Here is a 17318-nt window from a genome sequence, read left to right as displayed (position 1 = left end):
CATCACAGCAGCAGGAATGAACTGAGACAGCTGACGCCCTCACGGGGGACTGACGCCAAACTTTCAAGGCAAGAGCCTCGAGCAGGTCCTAGTTGTGGACCAAGAGGAGTCTTCAGAACAGTAGGGCTCCCTACAGGCTCACTGCTGGAGAAGCAGACGGAAGGCAGCTGCTCCCGCAACTTCCGTCCTTTTGGGAAAGTGGAAGAAGCACCCTGCCCATAGCCAAGAACCAAGTCTCAACCAAGTCCTTACGTCACACATTCCAAAAGTACTAGAGAGTACTCAGTCAGGCCTTTGCTCCTGTTATCATCCTTTTTATTCCAAAACAAATTAATCACAGATTTCAACTTTCCAATGCAGTCCCTGGGTGGGTAACTAAGGGCACTCAGAGCGCCTTGCTAGGGCATCATGTCAGAAACAGGCAGTCTGGACTCAAGGCGTCTGCTCCATGGGGGGAACTGAAAAACAACAAGCAACAGTACAACCACATCGCAATTGTTTTCTTTTTAAATAAAATTATTTTTTCTTAAATTCCTTTTTTCACATTGTGAATTGTTCTTGACTCCTTCTCTTGACATTCACTTCAGTTTTCAAAATTTCCATCCTTTTTCTGGAACTAATGTGCTGTTCTGAAAGAAAAATGAAGAGAAAACACAAAATTACTGAAGTTTCTGACTCACTGTTACAGCTCCTAACTGGTAACAACAGAGACCAAGGCACTCTCCCACCACAAGGTCCCATTTATAAGGGAATAATCATTGGTTTTATTCAGTTATGCCCCATCTCATCTCACAAAAGAAATATGAGGCAGCTAATTCATAACTGAAGCTGATGACAACTTAGAAACAATGAAACAAACTTTAGAACTAAGAACGTTTATGTGAAAATACAAGAGATGAGGTAATTCCAGGCACACCTCTCACAGTACAAGGCCAAAAAGTGCAAGTTCCAACTAGCAGAACAGAGCGGAGGGTTTAAAGAATGTTTATTGTCAATCTCCCAGATTCCACATCTGCCAACCAACATGTGGCCCTTCTGCAGCTTGGAGGACAGTATCCTGCACCACATTCCTGCCACGTGGCCGTGTTCTTACCTAGAGTCAGACCCAGCATCTAAACACAGAGTAATTTTCAAAAATGAGAGTTACTCAGAAACATTTTAAGATGGGATAAAAACCTCTCTATGTCTTTATTCCCTCTTTCCCTTTGGTTTTCCCTGGACTCAACAATGGGGAAACACAGAAGCAAAAAGGATCATCTAGACAGATCTGTTACCTGGTGCTGAGAGCAGTAAGAAACCAATTGGTTGAGGCAGGCTCCAGTGAAAGGGGTGGGGCGCTGACACACCCACCATCCTTAGCGGCGACTAGACCCTATGGTGAGGACTACATACAGTGATGTCACAGTCTTGCAGAATGGAGGGTCCAGGTCAATTACCAAAACAGTTCCCAGGGGCACGCATAGGCATGAAGCTGATCTTGGGGGCAAGACTGTGTGCTCCTAACTCTTTAACAATGTTCAGAGGTCCCAGGTACATTAAAATGTGTGTGCTTAAAAAAGTTTCTGCAGAAGGGACAGCATGAGTGAGAAATAAGAACAGAAGAAGGGTAGTGGCCCACTAGCCTCAATCTTGACTAAGAAGCAATGCCCTCTGTTATGGTCGCTCATATCAGTGTCTGTCTTCAGATCAACTACAAGTCTTCAGGTACCAGGGGCTAAACCTAAACACTAGGTCCCAACCTCAGAAAGTTCCAAATATTCAAATGATCAAATGACTTTCTTCTCCCTCAAGCTATATGATATGGGAATAGCAGGTAGAAGTGGACAATCTGAAAATCAAGGGAGAAATATCAATTCAGGGTAAAGAATTAAAGAACTCAGCATAGAGCAGGAAGGACTAGTTCTGAAAGCACACTGCAGACAGAACAAGTATAATTTAGGACACAACCAAATAAGTAAGGCCAGGGGATACTGGTAGGGAGAGGGGGCTGCCTACAAAAGGGGCCAACAGAAACTTCTGAAAGTGTGGGAAAGTCTCTATCTTGATTGAGATGGTAGCTGTATAACCATATATGCTTTTTAAGAGTCATAGAATTATACCCACACACACAAATGAATTTTACTCTATGTAAATTACACCTCAGTTAAACCTGGGGAAAAAAAGCCAAAATAAATGCAGTTTTTTTTCTACATTGAGGACTAGGTGACCCAGCCGGTGTTCACACATCAGTGAAAGGGCTCTAAATCCTATGCTTTTGTTGATCTCTCCTATTTTCAGAGGATTAAAAATTAGATGGCTTAGTTGCTTTTGCATAGAAAGCCATTTCCAAGGCAAGGGATAAGAGGGGACATGACTCAGAAATCCAAATACCTCCCTACCCTTTCTTGGTCTAGAGCAGGGATCAGCCAACTATGTCATGCAGACCAAATCCATTCACCTTTGGTAAATAGTTTTATTGAGATACAACCACATCCACTTGTTTACATGGTCTATGGCTGTTTTCACACAACAGTGCCAGAGCTAAGGGTTCTGGCCCCTCACGGAAACCTCTTGTCCACCTCTATCTAGATCTATGAAGTTGCAGGCACTCTCTGTCCTTCCTTCCCTACACCTTGCCTCCCTGCCATACTCATCCCAGGACCAACCCCTGGAGAGCATTAGCACTGTCAGTCACATAGGGAGCGGCCCTGAACCCACCCTGCACGCTAAGAACTGGGACTCTGCTGCTGGCTTTCATCTGTGCCCCCAATCCTGCATAATTCAGTCTCACCAAACCACACTGTTTGGCCCAACTAGAGATTAGGGTTATGGAAAGGCCTAGAAACAGTGACAAGGTGTGCCAGGATTTGCCATGGGACCACCATTTAATAAATTTAAGAGTCTTGAATGGGGTCCCTTTTAAAATGTCCAAGGTTGGACTTGTTTTATCTTCAATCCTGCTCTGCTATGATCACAGAGAGGCTGTTACATATAAATCAATACCCTTTGGGACACAAGGAAGGATAGCATCTCTTGCAGTCAGAGCCAGGCCAAAGTTGCTCCACTGCAGAGTTACCCCACCAGCTGGGCTTCCTCAGGCAGCTTCTGCCCTGGTCCAGCCACAACCTCTTCCGGCAGATTATAAAATGGCCTCGGAATTGGCTTTGGCATAGGGAGGGGAAGGGAGGAATGAATGGGCCAAAAACTCAATCAAATAACTGACATGCATGAAGAAGGCAAGATGGGAAAGGGACTCTAGTCCTGGGATGCGTCCACCCTTCATCTTTACCGTAGTGTCCTATATTTTGCCAATCTACTGCTCTGCTCTGCAGCGATCCTGCCAAAGGAAAGAGGGTTTGAGAATCAAGAAAGGACAGTGAGAGGAGAAATAAGCTGAAGTAGGAAATGGCAAACACCCAACCAGAGCTTCTATTAAGGCCACTGATTCTTCAGGACTTACAAGATGCATGTGTGTGTGTGTGTGTGTGTGTGTGTGTGTGTGTGTGTGTGTCTGTGTGTGAGGAGTTACTGATCCTCTTGGGATTCTGTTAAAAACCATGGTCTCGCCCCCCAGAAAATGCACACAACTTTAGGATTTCAGATTAGGAACTGGTAAGCAGCATCTAAGTCAAGTGGTTTCTCCCCTGCTCTCCCCTGTTCTGTCTTGTGAGCAAATTCCAGAAAAGAAAAGTTAGCAGAGCACAGCTGGCTCCCTGGGGGCCTAGACTGGTTGCTGCAAGGGAACAGGCTCTGCTCTGGGAAAACTTCGGAGTCCCGGGCTCTTTCTAGCTGCACTGCATAGCCATCACGTAAAGGATGTGAAGGGGTCAAAAAAGGAACAAGCCACCACTGCTGGTGCCAAATAGAGCTCTGGGGGACCTGGATTACTCTGGGGAAGCCAAAGAGCATGCCTGCACCACTCTCCAGAGGGAGGCCCTCAGTGGAAACTGGGAAGAGAGGAGACCTTTGCTTCTCTCACCCACTAATGGTCTCCTTGAGAAAACCTCTCCCAGCTCTGACCAACCTAATTGACAGCAGTGTTGGAGGGCATGATATTGAGTTCCATTCTGCTAGCAGAAGTCTCGGAGAGGAGAAAGCAGGGCATGTCTGAAAATGATTTCTTCCAAAGGTGAAAGCAATTTTGACCTTTTCCTATTGGCCTTTGCGTGACTGAAATCACCCAGATTCTAATAAAGCCAAATCAATGAGAAACACCTATGTGACATTTAAATTTGCCTCCAATTCTGTTCTGAAAGTTGAGCTGCCAGCAAGCTGCCATCACGTCAAGGTCTGACTCTTGGCCTGTCTGGTTCTTGGGTAGTGTGTGGGCTCCTGGGTGGATGCTCCCTGCTGGGAGCCCCCTGCAAAACCTGTGCAGCTTCTGTGGGAAGAACACAGACCTCACACACAGGATAGACTTCAGGTGTCACTCTTATGGGTGTGAGGGAGGGGAAGGGCAGAATCCTGTTACCAGAGAGGAGGATTTTTACATAGCCAGACAGAAACAACCGTCTATCACATATTGTAGCCCATTTTAATCTACATATAGCAATTACTTTCCTCTCTCATTCCAATGAGTAGTGATATAAATAATTGTGTTTTTAATAGATCTATGGCTGATCATTAAAGGCCCTTTACTGACTTAAAACATTCTATGGCTTCTGTATTGAGCTGGATTAAACAGTCAGAATTGCCCTTAAGGAAATGAATCTTGTTGCCACATATCCTTGGTCTCGATTTGGACTGGCAGAGCTAACCAATATGTCTAATCCTACCCCGGGGCCCCAGCCCAGCCCTGGCCTTACCTCTTGACTGCCTGCTGGGCCAACATCCGATTGCCAGCCAGAAACGTCACGCTGCCCAGGATGGCCAGGTACTTCAGGGTCTGGAACATGTTGAGCTGAGTCCAGTAGACATACATGAGCCCCAGCATAGCTGCAGAGGAGTCAAAAGGCCCAGTTAACCAAAGCTGATGGTGGTCTGGGTGGAAGGGACTTGGAAGCAGTGGACTGCTAGGTCAGGAAATGGACTGTATTTCCAGACTAATTTGTTTCATCCCTTTTATTTAATGCCAGAAAGTAGATAACTTCCTCAGCCCGGGCTACCAAGAAATTCAGAACCAAAAGTCAGACTTCGACTATTTTATTTCAATCCATAGTCCTACTCACATCTATTTCTGTTCTTTAACACGGGTTTTGTTTCCCTTAAAACTTTACCATTGCCTGGCATGGTGATGCACACCTATAATCCCAGCAACTTGGGATACACAGGCAGGAGGACTGCAAGTTCAAAGTCAGCCTCAGCAACTTAGCGAAGCCCTTGGCAACTTAGCAAGACCCTATCTCAAAATAAAAAATAAAAAGGGCTGGGGATGTGGCTCATGGTAAAGCGCCTTTGGTTCAATCCCCAGTACAAAAAAAAAAAAACTTCGTTTTTAAAATTCTTTTCTTTTAGCTGGGTCTGGTGCTGCACACCTATAGTCCCAGATACTTGGGAGGCTGAGGGAAAACGATCACAAGTTCAGTCTTGGCAATTCAGAGAGACCTTGGCTGAGAATAAAAAATGAAAAGGGCTGGGGATGTAGCTCAATGGCAAAGTACCCCTGGCTTCGATCTCCGGTACTATGCAGTACAGCAGATCAAATCCAGGGCCTTGCTCATGCTAGGCAAGCACTCTACCATTGTTTTGTTTTCTTTTTAAATTTTATTTTGAGGCAGGGTCTCACTAAGTTGCCCAGGCTGACCTTGAACTTATGATCCTCCCACCTCAGCCTCCCAAGTAGCTGGGATTACAGGCATGAGCCACTGCCTTTATTTTTTGAATTCTTAATGGAAGTGTGCAGGATATAAACAAATGAGCTATTTCCTTCTTATTATATACATGTTAAGGAAGCTGAGCGTGGTAGAATGTGCCAGAAATCCCAGCACTTGGAAGGCTGAGGTAGGAGGATCCCTTGAGTCAGGAATTCAAGAGCAGCCTGGAGAACACAGGCTGAGAACCCCATCTCTTAAAAACAAAAACAAAAGAACATTAAGGATGATTTGCTACTGTGACTAGGAAGGGACAAAAAGCACTCAGAGCCTTGGGTTCTGGTCCAGGCTCCGCCCTCACCAGGCTCTTAATTTCTGTTTCCAAATTCTCTCACCTGTCAAATGGGATCATAATTCCTGCCCCAATCACTTCCACCAGGGTTGCAATGAAAATCAAACAAGGAAATATGCACAAAAAGCATACTAGTAAGAAAAATCATGTCTCTCAACAAATTTATATGCAGGTTTTGTTCTCAGACTGACCCAGGAGGGCTATCATTCAAATGCAGTAGCTAAGCTGGAGAGAAAGGTCATTCTGTCAATTTTGCCCAGAAGCATGACAGATAACTACAGCAAGGATTCTTGGCCATTTCTGAGGTCATGCCACTGTGAGAATCTGATCAAAGTTATGGACTCTCTTTCCCAGAAAAATATAGACACACATTTGCCTGAATTTCAAGGGATTCGTTCATGGATCCCTCCAGAAGCCATATATTATGAATGTAGAGATGATGACTCCCAAAAGAGGCAAAGGAATTAAAAAATATTGAAGTCTCAGTGAGATGCAAGGGAACACTGATCTAATAGTGTCAAAGACTCAGAAATACTTAACTGATTTGTGAATTTACTGTCTCATTATGTTCAGGCTATTTAGGTCCCAAGTTCTCAAGAGAACAATACAGGACAGCATGTCTGACTACAGAAGGGACTGTTTTCTATTACTGTCCAGACAGAGCCGCCAGCAAATGTAAAGATCGATGCGGTGGGGAAAGATAACCTTTGGAAACTGCATTAATGCTCTTCATCCAGGAAGATGGCTTGGTGTAAAGATACGATAAGTGAGTAATCTCTGGAAATGAACAGGGCTATTAAATGAGGGTAAATGGCCTGCCAACAGCCTCCTAGTACAATGAAGCCCAATATAATGACAGCTGTTCTAAGCTGATGGGCCAAACAGGTTTATCATCATATTAACTGTCTTAAAAGGCCAGGAGGAAGAGGGAAATGTTATGCTATTAAGTCATTATAGTTAATAGGTTGTGGGTCTACTTAACAGGGCTTTTGCGTGGGCAGGCAAAATGTCAGAGGAGGTTAAATGGAATTAGCAGCCTGGGGCACTTACCAGCATGTCCCAGGTGAAAGATAATTGTGCTAGGAGCAAAAGTGAAGTTGGAGATATTGGCACCAATCCGGATCCACTGAAGGATGTGGAGAAATAAATTAAAAAGATATTAGAACTTGAAAGAAAGGCTACACATGCCATGCCAATGCTCATCCAATGAATAGTCCTCAGGGCTTAAAAGTTCATGCAAACTGGAAAAAGGGAATATTTCTAAGTGACAACGACCGTGTTATAAACCCTCAGGAAAAAATGTTCCCTTTTTTGGTAGAAAGGCATCGCAGCACCTGCTCGCAACTGTGCTTGAGTAACTCAACCCTGTACATCATTTTTAAAGCCAGTAAACCATTCTGTTTTAAAACAGGTAGAACCATAAAGCTGGCAAGTCAGAAGATGCAGTTATAATAAAGTAACTGACGCTTCCACCAAGTTCTGTAAGAACTGGAGGGATGAACCCGCTGACAGCTGGCAGCCGCAGGCACGGGTTCTATGCCTTCTGAAATCCTGATGCTCAGATACAAGAACAGTAGCTCACACCTCAGGTCTGGTTTCTGGAAGCTTGTGACATGCTTCTAGATTTAGATAAACCAAAAATTCTTTTGTTAAAATCAACAAATTAATCAGGAACACAGGCAACTTTACAAAAAGTAAGATCTAATGAGTTTTTTTCCTCAAAATTCTCTGAACCCTGAGGATATATATCTACATTTATGATTTAAAAAGAGAAACCAATTAATTAGTTAAAAAATATACAGGGGCTGGGGACATAGCTCAGTTGGTAGACTGCTTGCCTCACATGCACAAGGACTGGGTTCAATCCCCAGCACCCCCCCAAAAAAAAAAGAAAGAAAGAAAAATATATATGCAAACAATACAATAGAGTATAAAATGTAAAAGTTTCCTTCTTTTGTATTCTCCAAAATGTCCTCTCCTCAGATGACCAAAGTTAATACATATTTTTAAAAAAAATTCCACAAAGCATCACATAAACATGCTATCCTATCCTCTGTCTTCCACACTCAGTAATCCATTTGGCCGTCTTGTCCTATGAGTGTAAATCTACCCCTCTGTTCCCGAGAGTGTGCTACTCTGTCGGATGGGCTTACTAATTAACACTTGCTTTCATGAGAACCGTAGGCTGTTTCCAGTTTTATGCTCTAAACAGAGCTGGAATGTGCGGCCTCTGTTCTCTATTCTTCACAGCTATCAGCACTAGGCCTTGCTTTTTCCACACTTGATCGCATCTGAACCCTACTATGCAGCACCACAGTCCATACACTTCACTTTCAGTGGCTATTAGGAACTTTCTCATGCCCCCTTATTAATGGATCAATTTATTTGGCCACTCCCCCATAGTGAGGAATTTGGTTATTCTAAAATTTTTTGACCATCAGTTCAGGTCACAGCTGCTGGACCCCTCTGGAGCTGTGCTGAGGCCAGAGCACAAAGCCTCCTTTGGAATGGCTACATCTGCCGAGTCTGGCGCCAGACACTCGCTGCCCATGCTAATTATGGCGACTCACCAGAGCAAAGAGCAGGAGCAAGGGCGAGAGGATGAGGGCGGTGAATGTATTGGACACCACGGTGGGGGGCCTCTTCTCAGGCTCTCGGAACAGGTGCTGCCAAGAGAAGACACACGGAAAGCCTTCAGAATGTGCCCTTCCCTGCAGTCTGCCATGTGCACCAGGAACCAAAGCATCACTGACCATTATTAAGAGGAAATGCCTCCCAGGGGCTAAAGCCTCCTGACAACAAGTAGCCACTTGGCTTTTTGCCTCTTCTCTATGCTGGTTTCTGATTCTAGAAGTGTACCTCCCAAGACACCGTGGGCTCACCGCTTGGCCAACCCCTTCTCTACCTTAAAAAACTACAATCTACAAACTGGAGAGTGCAACCCATGAAGTGGCATTTGGCTGTGTCAAAAAGGGTACCCAGGTAGATGGGCACATGTGGATGGCTTGGTGTCACCCAGGTCAGGATTCTGGGTTCCTAGGTGGCATCTGGGTCCCTAAGTCATATACTACTGCCCTGCTTCAGGGAGCTGTTGACAACTTCACCCCTTTTAATATTTAACACAGCCTCACTTCAGGAGGTCCCAACCCCACCTCAACAGCCTCTCCACTAGTCCAAGTTCTGGGGATAGTCTCAATAGACTTTCTCCTTTATTTGTTCTACCTGATTTCCAAAAAAATCAGAAGGCTGGGCAAGCACTCCTCTGATATTTGTTTTGCCTGCTGAGAGAATCAACATGAATAATCTTCGGGAAGTTCACCTAAACTACTTGACCTGGTGGAAGTGGTGACGGACAAGAGTCCAGAGACTTTAACTTAGGCCCATATTCCTGTGTTCAGCTGTGAGACCAGGGGCAAGTCACTTTACCACTCTTTGCCTCAGTTTCCAGCTGGAAAATAGGGGTGACTTGGAACTGTCATGAGGATCAAATGGAGCAGGGCGTGACTATGCTCCACGAGCGGTAATGCACGTATATAAACTGAGCTATTTTCTCTCTTTTGAAGATTTTCATCCAGTGAATAGATGGTGGCTCTCTTTTCCACTTACCTGTGCTCAGCCAACCCTGGGCCAGGTGAGAGCCCCAGGGGAGACTCCCGCTCCTCCACTTTCATCTCAGCTCCTCTGTTTTGCCTCTGCCATTAAGGGGTTTCTAACACTCCTTGCTGCCGCCTCCTCCACCTTTGATACCACACTGTACCTTCTGTTAGCTGGGCTTTACGTTCTTAAAACTGTGTTCTTTCAAGTTTTAGAAAGAATCCTGCTGTTCTACCCTTGTCCCTTTTCAATAGTGAAATGAGGGCAAGTTGTCGCCTTTTAACACTTCACATTAATTCATACGTAGTTTTCCATGTTGGAACATTTCTCCTGACTATAAAATATAGTCCACTGGAGGATCCACCTGTTTCCTTAACTGGTACCTAAATTGTTTATAGCATTTATTGGGTTTACTTTGCAAAGAGCTTTCAGAAACATTTCCAAGCTTCTTTTCTTATCCATTGTCCATTTGGACTCTCACAGCGGTCCTGTGGGCTGGGCTTGCTCAAGTTGGTACTGTAAGGAAGGGAAGCCCTGGAATAGAGGGTCTTGCCTGGAAAGCCCTGCTCCCAGGAGCTTTCCCACCGGTTGGCCCTGATTTACACAGGAGCAGAGAGGACAATGCTAAACCCATCTGTGCCTGTAACTGCCCAGTGATATCTGGAGGGCTGAGCCCCCTGAACATCTGGAAACAGACTCAGGTTCTGACTTCATCTCCAACTTTCTGGGAGCTCCATACTATTCTCTGAACCTCTTTAGCTTGAGGATGAGACTGGTATTTGCCCTGACTAATGCACAGGCGGTAAGGCTCAAACTATCAAATACCATATGAACAGGTTAAAAGAGAGCCCAGAGCCAGAGTACAGGCGCTTGCTGCCCTTCCTCATTGCACTCATTTCTCCTCCATGTTAGTGGATAAGGCCTTTGGGATGTACCTGAATTTCCTGTTTCGGGGTGAAAAGGTTCTGAGATAGGACAGTCGAGGGAGCTTCTTCTTCAGGGAACTTGATGACCACATCAGCCTAAAAAATAAAGGCAGTCTGTAGAGGCACAGAGTGGAGAAGCAGGGGGGAACTCCCTAGCAGGACCCTGATGAGGACCAGAACTGAATGAAAAAAGCTCAAGAGACCCAATCACACCTATTAGTCAACAAAATGAGGCAGTAAAAATTTCAAGGACAAAACAAGTATTTGTTAAAAATGCTTTTTAGAGCAAGAGTTCCAATTTTCAACCAGTATGGTAGAGAAAACCCAATAGAGCTGCTTAATGCAAAAATCCCAGCTGGTACACTGGCTGTTACAGTTGCCATTAGAAACTGCTTGGTGTCCCTAGGAAGTGTGATTTTGTAACACACACACTGCAGAAATGAAAATACGCTCTCTTACAAAATGCATCCCAAAGTCCAAGAGACGGAGCCTTGAACATAACAAGAAAATAGAGCTGTCCCTTTGTCCTGCACATGGACCAGTCAACAGCTGAGGCTCCAATCTGGCTTCCACCACCTTTCCACCCTCTTCCCCGACTGTTCTCTTTAGGGTTCAGGGCTCCAAAAGCAGAACTGCTCCCAAGCTTCCTCATCACCCACAGCCCCCAGACTATTCTAACAAGCCTTTCTTCCTCCCTCATTCAAAAACCAGTGTGTCAAGAAATTTTCTGTCATCCCACCAACCCAAAGTGAGGCGTGTGGGGACGAGGAGGATTGTGTAAATCCACAGCCTACACCAATGCTGTAGCATTCTCCAGTCCTACAAATCCTTGGCCTGCACCTTCCTGAACTGTTACCAGAATTCAAATCTTCTCCCTCTCATAAGGCTACACCATATCTCAAAGACCAGGGTCTTATCTTTTATGTCTGTATCCCTCAGGCTGCCTTGCAGAAACCTCCTTCCAGTATTGATAATCATAGAAATTTTCAAATCACTAAAACTCCTGAGGGTAAATTTACTTTCATTCATTCACCAAGACTACATTAAACACCTACTATGCACCAAGCCATGTGCATGACCCAAGAACTATTTATAGAGCCAGGACAGAGCGCCTCCCCTCATGATGCTCGTTATGCCCATGTGAGGCACAGTGGGGCTAGGGCCAAGAGTCCTGTGTCCCTGAAGGGAGTGGTCTGTGTCTGGCCACAGCATGGCTGCTCAGGTGGGTTAGTGTGCATTCAGGCACATACCACATTCCAGAGGATTGGGTTCTTCAAAGTGGCATCTCCAATGATTAAGTAGAGAGTGTAGGTGCCTGAGGCGGAGTCAAACTCGATCTTCCTCTCAGAGGTGTCTAGTTCGAACCTGTACACATTCTTGCTGTCTGGCTCAGCGACAAACACCACTTCCTGGCCAGTCTTCTGATTGTGGAGTCGGACAAATGTCTAGCGGGAACAAAGAACACCGCTCACCTGATGGTCTCAGAACTCTCTGGGGGGCCCAATGTCATATTGGCCAGGCAGCAGAGTTAGCTCTTTTGTGATACTGAGAGCTCTGGGATCTGCCAGACTTGCGAGACCTGCTCTGGAGAGTAAAAGAACTGGTCATCCCAATCTAGTTACTAGCTCCAGGACAACTCTTTCTGGTCTGAGGAAAGAAATTGAACTCAGAAGTCCAGCCAATACGTGAGGCCTGAAGGCTGAATGCCCAGTTTGCGAATGATTTAAGCCCTTTGCTATTGCAGCAATTTCTTCTTCCTGCAGCCTTTTGGCCACTTTGCTGCCCAATTAACTCCTTCACCAGAGGGTGAAAAGAAGGGAAATGAGGTGGAACTGTAAGAGGCCCATTTTCAATTTCCTGGTGCCTCCAGCTAAAGATTTAGTGGAGGAGGCTTGGGTGTCCATGGCAAGGCAGAGTTCTAATCAAGCACAGCAACCCGGTGTCATAGAGCCCTGGCTCTGAAGACAGAGCTGGCTCCACTGCTTATTAGCTGGCAGGTTACTTAACTTCCTTGCACCTTGATTTCTTCCTCTTTGAGGCAGAAAGATTATCTTCTGCATATGGTATCTCTGTGTGAAAATATGCAATAACGAATGCAAAGCATATAGTACAGGGCCCAGTATACACCAGCTGGTCACCAAACAACAGCCAACCGTGTTCTCAGCATAATGAAACTGAGTCTAATCACTTTATTCTCCCAATGGCATAAGAAACTAGGGGTTTTGCACTTTAGAATAGCTGCAAAATTTAAAGTCCACCCAAAACCTTTCTTTCAAGAGTTTCAACATAAAGAATTCAACAAGGCAGATAGGATGGTTCCAGTTTACAGATCAGAAGCCTTAGCATTAAATGAGTTGCCCACAGTCACACAGCTAGTGTTACATCTAAAGAAAAGGTATGACTCATTTGTTACTCTACACCTGGGCAACAAAGAATAAACATCAAATTATTTAGGGAAAGGAGCCTAGTGAAGCATCCTGACTGCAGTGATTAGTCTTGGCCAGGAACAAGTCCGGATGCCGATCTTCCTTCCTCTTATCACAGTTAAGTACAAGTGGCTGCTAAGCTCATGTAAAATACTACCTCTACCTGGGAGGTCTCTGAGCCATGGCTTCCCAAAGAGAACTGGGAGGAAACAAGCATTCTGTTAAAGTTATGTTTCCTAACTAACTCTCCCTGCCCTAACCCTAACCCTACCACTAAATTTTATAATTTCTTCTTTTCTTATTCTCTTCCAGTGAGCCGTTTGGTTGGCACATGTCAATCTGGGAGAGAACTAGAAAAGGCTAAGAAGTTGAAGTGCTTAAAGGTCACTTAGCTATGGACCCTGGTTCTAGGGACAGGTGCTCTGGCTGCAGTTATGAGAAACAGAAAGCAAGAAGTTTGCAATTAAATCTATTCATTCCAGCTCTGAAGTCACCTCTTAGCATGGACACAAATCTGCCATTTTTATTAAAGCATTGGTGTAGAGCACCCAAGCCAAACTGAATTTTGTATTCATTTTTGTATTCATCTGAATTTTCCTTTGTAACCATATGCATGGTGGGGCCAGGAATCCTTTTCAATCCAGGGGAATACGTAGGGGGAAGTGCCTGAGGACAAGGGGCCTTATTAAGTTCCTGGGGAAGGGCATGTGGTTTGAAAATCTTTCAAATAATAATTTTTCATTTTATATATTAAAAAAACCAAAACCTACTGCTTTTATTTTATTTTATTTTGGTACTGGAGACTGAACCCAGGGGTGCTTTACCACTAAGTTACATCCCCAGTACTGTTTATTTTTTATTTTGAGACAGGGTCTTGCTGAGTTGCTGAGGCTGGCCTGAAATTTGTGATCCTTTGCTCAGCCTTCTGAGTCACTGGGATTTCAGGCATGTGCCACTGAGCCTGGCCTACTGCTTTTATAAAAACCAGGCAGAAGTTAAAATGGGCCATTCTTCAGAGTCTCATAACAGAAGATCTGCTTTGGCCAGAACAACAACAACAAACGCTTTGGGTTCTATACCTAGGTTTTCTTTTTTTGTAAAATTATTTCTAATTATTCCTTAAAAAAAAAAAATCGAGCATTTAAAAGCCTCAATTAAATGTTAATCTGCCTTCTTAATACCAGCTAATCCTTTTTTTAAAAAAAGTATATAAACTGGATGCAGTGGTGCATACCAGTCATCTCAGCTACTTGGGAGGCTGAGGCAGGAAGACCACATTTAAGACCAGCCAGGAAACTAACTTATTGAGATTCTGAGTCTCAAAATAAAAAATAAAAAAGGCTGGGAGTGTAGCTCAATAGAATGCTCCTGGGTTCAATCCCTAGTGCTGGGAAAAAAAAAAAAAAGTTTGAGGTGAAAGGTTACAATTCTGTTGTGGGAGAACTTCATTGACTATCAGGGATTAGAGTCCAGAGGGAAAAACAGGCACATGGCATTTCTCTTATCCAAGTCATATATTACACCAGTACTCAAGTGTGCACTCGTGTTTCAGGCTGTGAAAGTGGTTGGGGCTTCTGTCTGACCTGGTGAGGAGTGAGTTCAGCACCAGTGTTCACATCTACCAGCTGGAAGAATAAGGCAAAGTTCTGGTGGCTGTCTGCGATGAATGTACCCTTGGCTTTGGCTGGATAGGTCACCCTGAAAGACACATTACACAGCGGGTCTTCAGACAGGCTCTGCATATCTGAGAACAGGCAAAGAATGCACTCCTCCCTTTACTGCCTACTCCTCCCTCTCCCGCTGTCCCCCTTCTGCGATGGACAGATAGATGTAGCTGGGGCAGAGTGGGCTGGTAAAGTCAGGACTGGGAACTTTTTTTAGTTTCTGTTTTTTTTTTTTTTTTGCCCTGCTGGAGACCAAACCCAGGGCCTTGCACACACCAGGCAAATGCTCTACCACTAGGCTATACCCCAGCCCCCAAGCCAGGACTGAGAAAAGCACAGAGAAAACTTTTATCAGGGTATAGAAAAAATGCTCTGTGAAGATGTCTGGAGGCTTTTACTTCAAGGAATGAGCTCTAAATTCAACCAAGTCTGGAGCTGGTGAAGCTCACGTGTACCTCTGTAGGAACACAGGTGGACTACGAGCTGGCTGTCGAAACTGCAGGAGATATCATCCCAGGATCGATGCCAGAAGTGTATGTGAGCAAGGTTGAGAGACAAAGGGGAAGAAGGAGGCAAAGGAGAGCCGGGAACTTGGAGTTATTACTTTTTTTTTTTTTTTTAAATATTTTTTGTTGTAGTTGGACACAATATCTTTGTTTTTATTTATTTGTTTTTATGTGGTGCTGAGGATTGAAACCAGGGCCTCGCACGTACCAGGCGAGTACTCTACTGCTGAGCCATAACCCCAGCCCCACTATTTTTTTTTTTTTTTGCTATATTTTTTTCCTGGATACTGTTTCAATTTATTTTTCTGCCCTGAAATTGGGTTTTAAAAAGTCCCTTTCTCAAAAGGCAGGCTTAATGAGAAAAACTGTCCTTTTCAGATTTATCTCCTGGGATTTTAGTGTAAGATGGCCAGCAGATAAATAGGCTTAACAGTTATAAAGCTCATACACAGCTTTATTTTGTTCTCTGGACTTATATTTACTTAAGAAGACAAATTCTCATTTACATAGAGAATTAAACTTTGCAAAGCACTCTCAGACATTATTCAGTGGGTTCTCAAGTATTACTCTTCTCTCCTCCATCACTACAAAGACAACCAAGCCAGAGACAGCAAGACCAGCCTACAGGTTCCCAGGCTCTGGCTAACACCCCATCTTCAAAATGGCCTTCAGGCTGAATGTGGGCAGCACATGCCTATAATCCCAGCAACTAGGGAGGCTAAGGCAGGAGGACTACAAGTTTGAGGCCAGTCTGGGCGACTTAGATAGACCCTGCCCCCAAAGAAAAAGAAACAGGCTTCCAGGGTTGACCTACTCTCTTCTGGCCTATACAGTCACCCCAGCTAAGTAAAGCTGGGATCTGAACTATTCCCAGAGATTTTGATGACTACCTCCTAAGGGTTTGGGGAAGGGTTGCCAATAGGCTTCATACAACATTCTGATCCACTCTGATCAATTGTTAATAACCCAAGGCTATGTTTGACTTCAGTAGAAAAAAATGCTATGATGCAGTAATACCTGCCACAGAGGGAAAAGGAAATGGTAGCCTTAGTGCTAGCGGGGTACTGACATCTCAGTTCTAAGGACCTATGAAGCTCCCAACTGATTTCAAACCCACCACAAGCTAGAAAGAATTGCCATAAAGCAAATTTATTCCTGTGTAAAGATAAGATAATTATAAAAAAGAAGGTAAATAAATACTCTGCTTCCTTCCCTGAGGAAGCTGTAATGACACAGTCAACCAACTCACACTTACATCCTGAGGTAATGCCCTTCGTCTCCTCGTGTGGACTTGCAATAAATAATTTGCTTATGAAATGAACACCGCTATAGACAACCCCCAAATCTGCTTAGATGCTAACCAGAATCTCTGGACCAGTACTGCTAGAATAGAGCCTCTTGAATTTGGGGTGAAGGCGGATCACTGCTGACACAGAAATGCCACCAGAAGGGTACAGTCCCAGGCATGTTCTTCTTAGCTCTGGAGCCTGGGGTTCCCCTGTGCCCACATGGTATCCCACTTACCGGGTGGTTTTGGGTGCAATGCTCTGATCCTTATCCACAGTGGAAAGATCGACATTTGTGATGCCAACTTCAGTGGAGATTTTGACTCTGAGCTGGAATAAAATATAGAAGACAATAGTCAACTGGTAGGTATACAAAAAATTAACTGTATATCCTAAGTTTTCTACTCTTAAAAAGGTAAAAGTACATATATATATATATATATACATATGGCAGAGAGCTTTTTCTTTCCTTTTTTTGCAAGGGGTGGAGGGACAGTTTGCTAGGGATCTAGATAGCAGCTTCAAGGATCATAGTAAAACTGGCCCAGCAAAGAAGTCTGTCCCACCTCTCCTATCTTGAAGCCTAAAAAAGCAACTCCTTATCTCTTCTTTCCTTCTCTGGCTTTGGTTGGATGGTACATATTAAAAAAGAAAAAGAAAAAAGGAGATCTTTTAATGTATACTTTAAAATAAAAAGGCAAAAATCTCTAAGCAGTAACCTTTAAGTAATTCAAATCAATAAGTACTCAATTCTATTAACAGCTAAGATTTATTGAGTGTTTACTATGTGAAGGCATTGGCTTTGTAAAGACAATCTCATTTAATCTTCATGAGA

The 17318-nt window shown here is 44.2% G+C and overlaps 1 protein-coding gene across 2 annotated transcripts in view; it reads right to left on the bottom strand.

Moving 5' to 3' along the window:
- Window positions 1-293: 293 nt before the first annotated feature.
- The window catches only part of Rpn2 (ribophorin II), a 60038-nt gene continuing 43013 nt past the window's right edge, over window positions 294-17318 (bottom strand). Inside the window, exons 10-18 of one of the 2 annotated variants that reach the window (XM_058575348.1) lie at window positions 16722-16813; window positions 14611-14725; window positions 11852-12046; window positions 10611-10697; window positions 8652-8747; window positions 7132-7207; window positions 4785-4914; window positions 3269-3316; window positions 294-629 (exon numbers count right to left, since the gene is read on the bottom strand). In XM_058575348.1, coding sequence (XP_058431331.1) covers window positions 617-629; window positions 3269-3316; window positions 4785-4914; window positions 7132-7207; window positions 8652-8747; window positions 10611-10697; window positions 11852-12046; window positions 14611-14725; window positions 16722-16813 — 852 coding nt within the window. In that variant the 3' untranslated portion in view covers window positions 294-616. The remainder of the gene's footprint in view (window positions 630-3268; window positions 3317-4784; window positions 4915-7131; window positions 7208-8651; window positions 8748-10610; window positions 10698-11851; window positions 12047-14610; window positions 14726-16721; window positions 16814-17318) is intronic. The other variant, XM_046433235.2, reaches the window with a different exon arrangement.

This window comes from Marmota monax, unplaced genomic scaffold (genome assembly GCF_021218885.2).
Source record: "Marmota monax isolate L192 unplaced genomic scaffold, Marmota_monax_Labrador192_F-V1.1 WCK01_AAM20220418_F8-fsc00014, whole genome shotgun sequence".
Classification (NCBI taxonomy): domain Eukaryota; kingdom Metazoa; phylum Chordata; class Mammalia; order Rodentia; family Sciuridae; genus Marmota; species Marmota monax.
The sequence above is the reverse complement of the archived record's forward strand: the minus strand, read 5'-3'. Positions and strand labels throughout refer to the sequence as shown.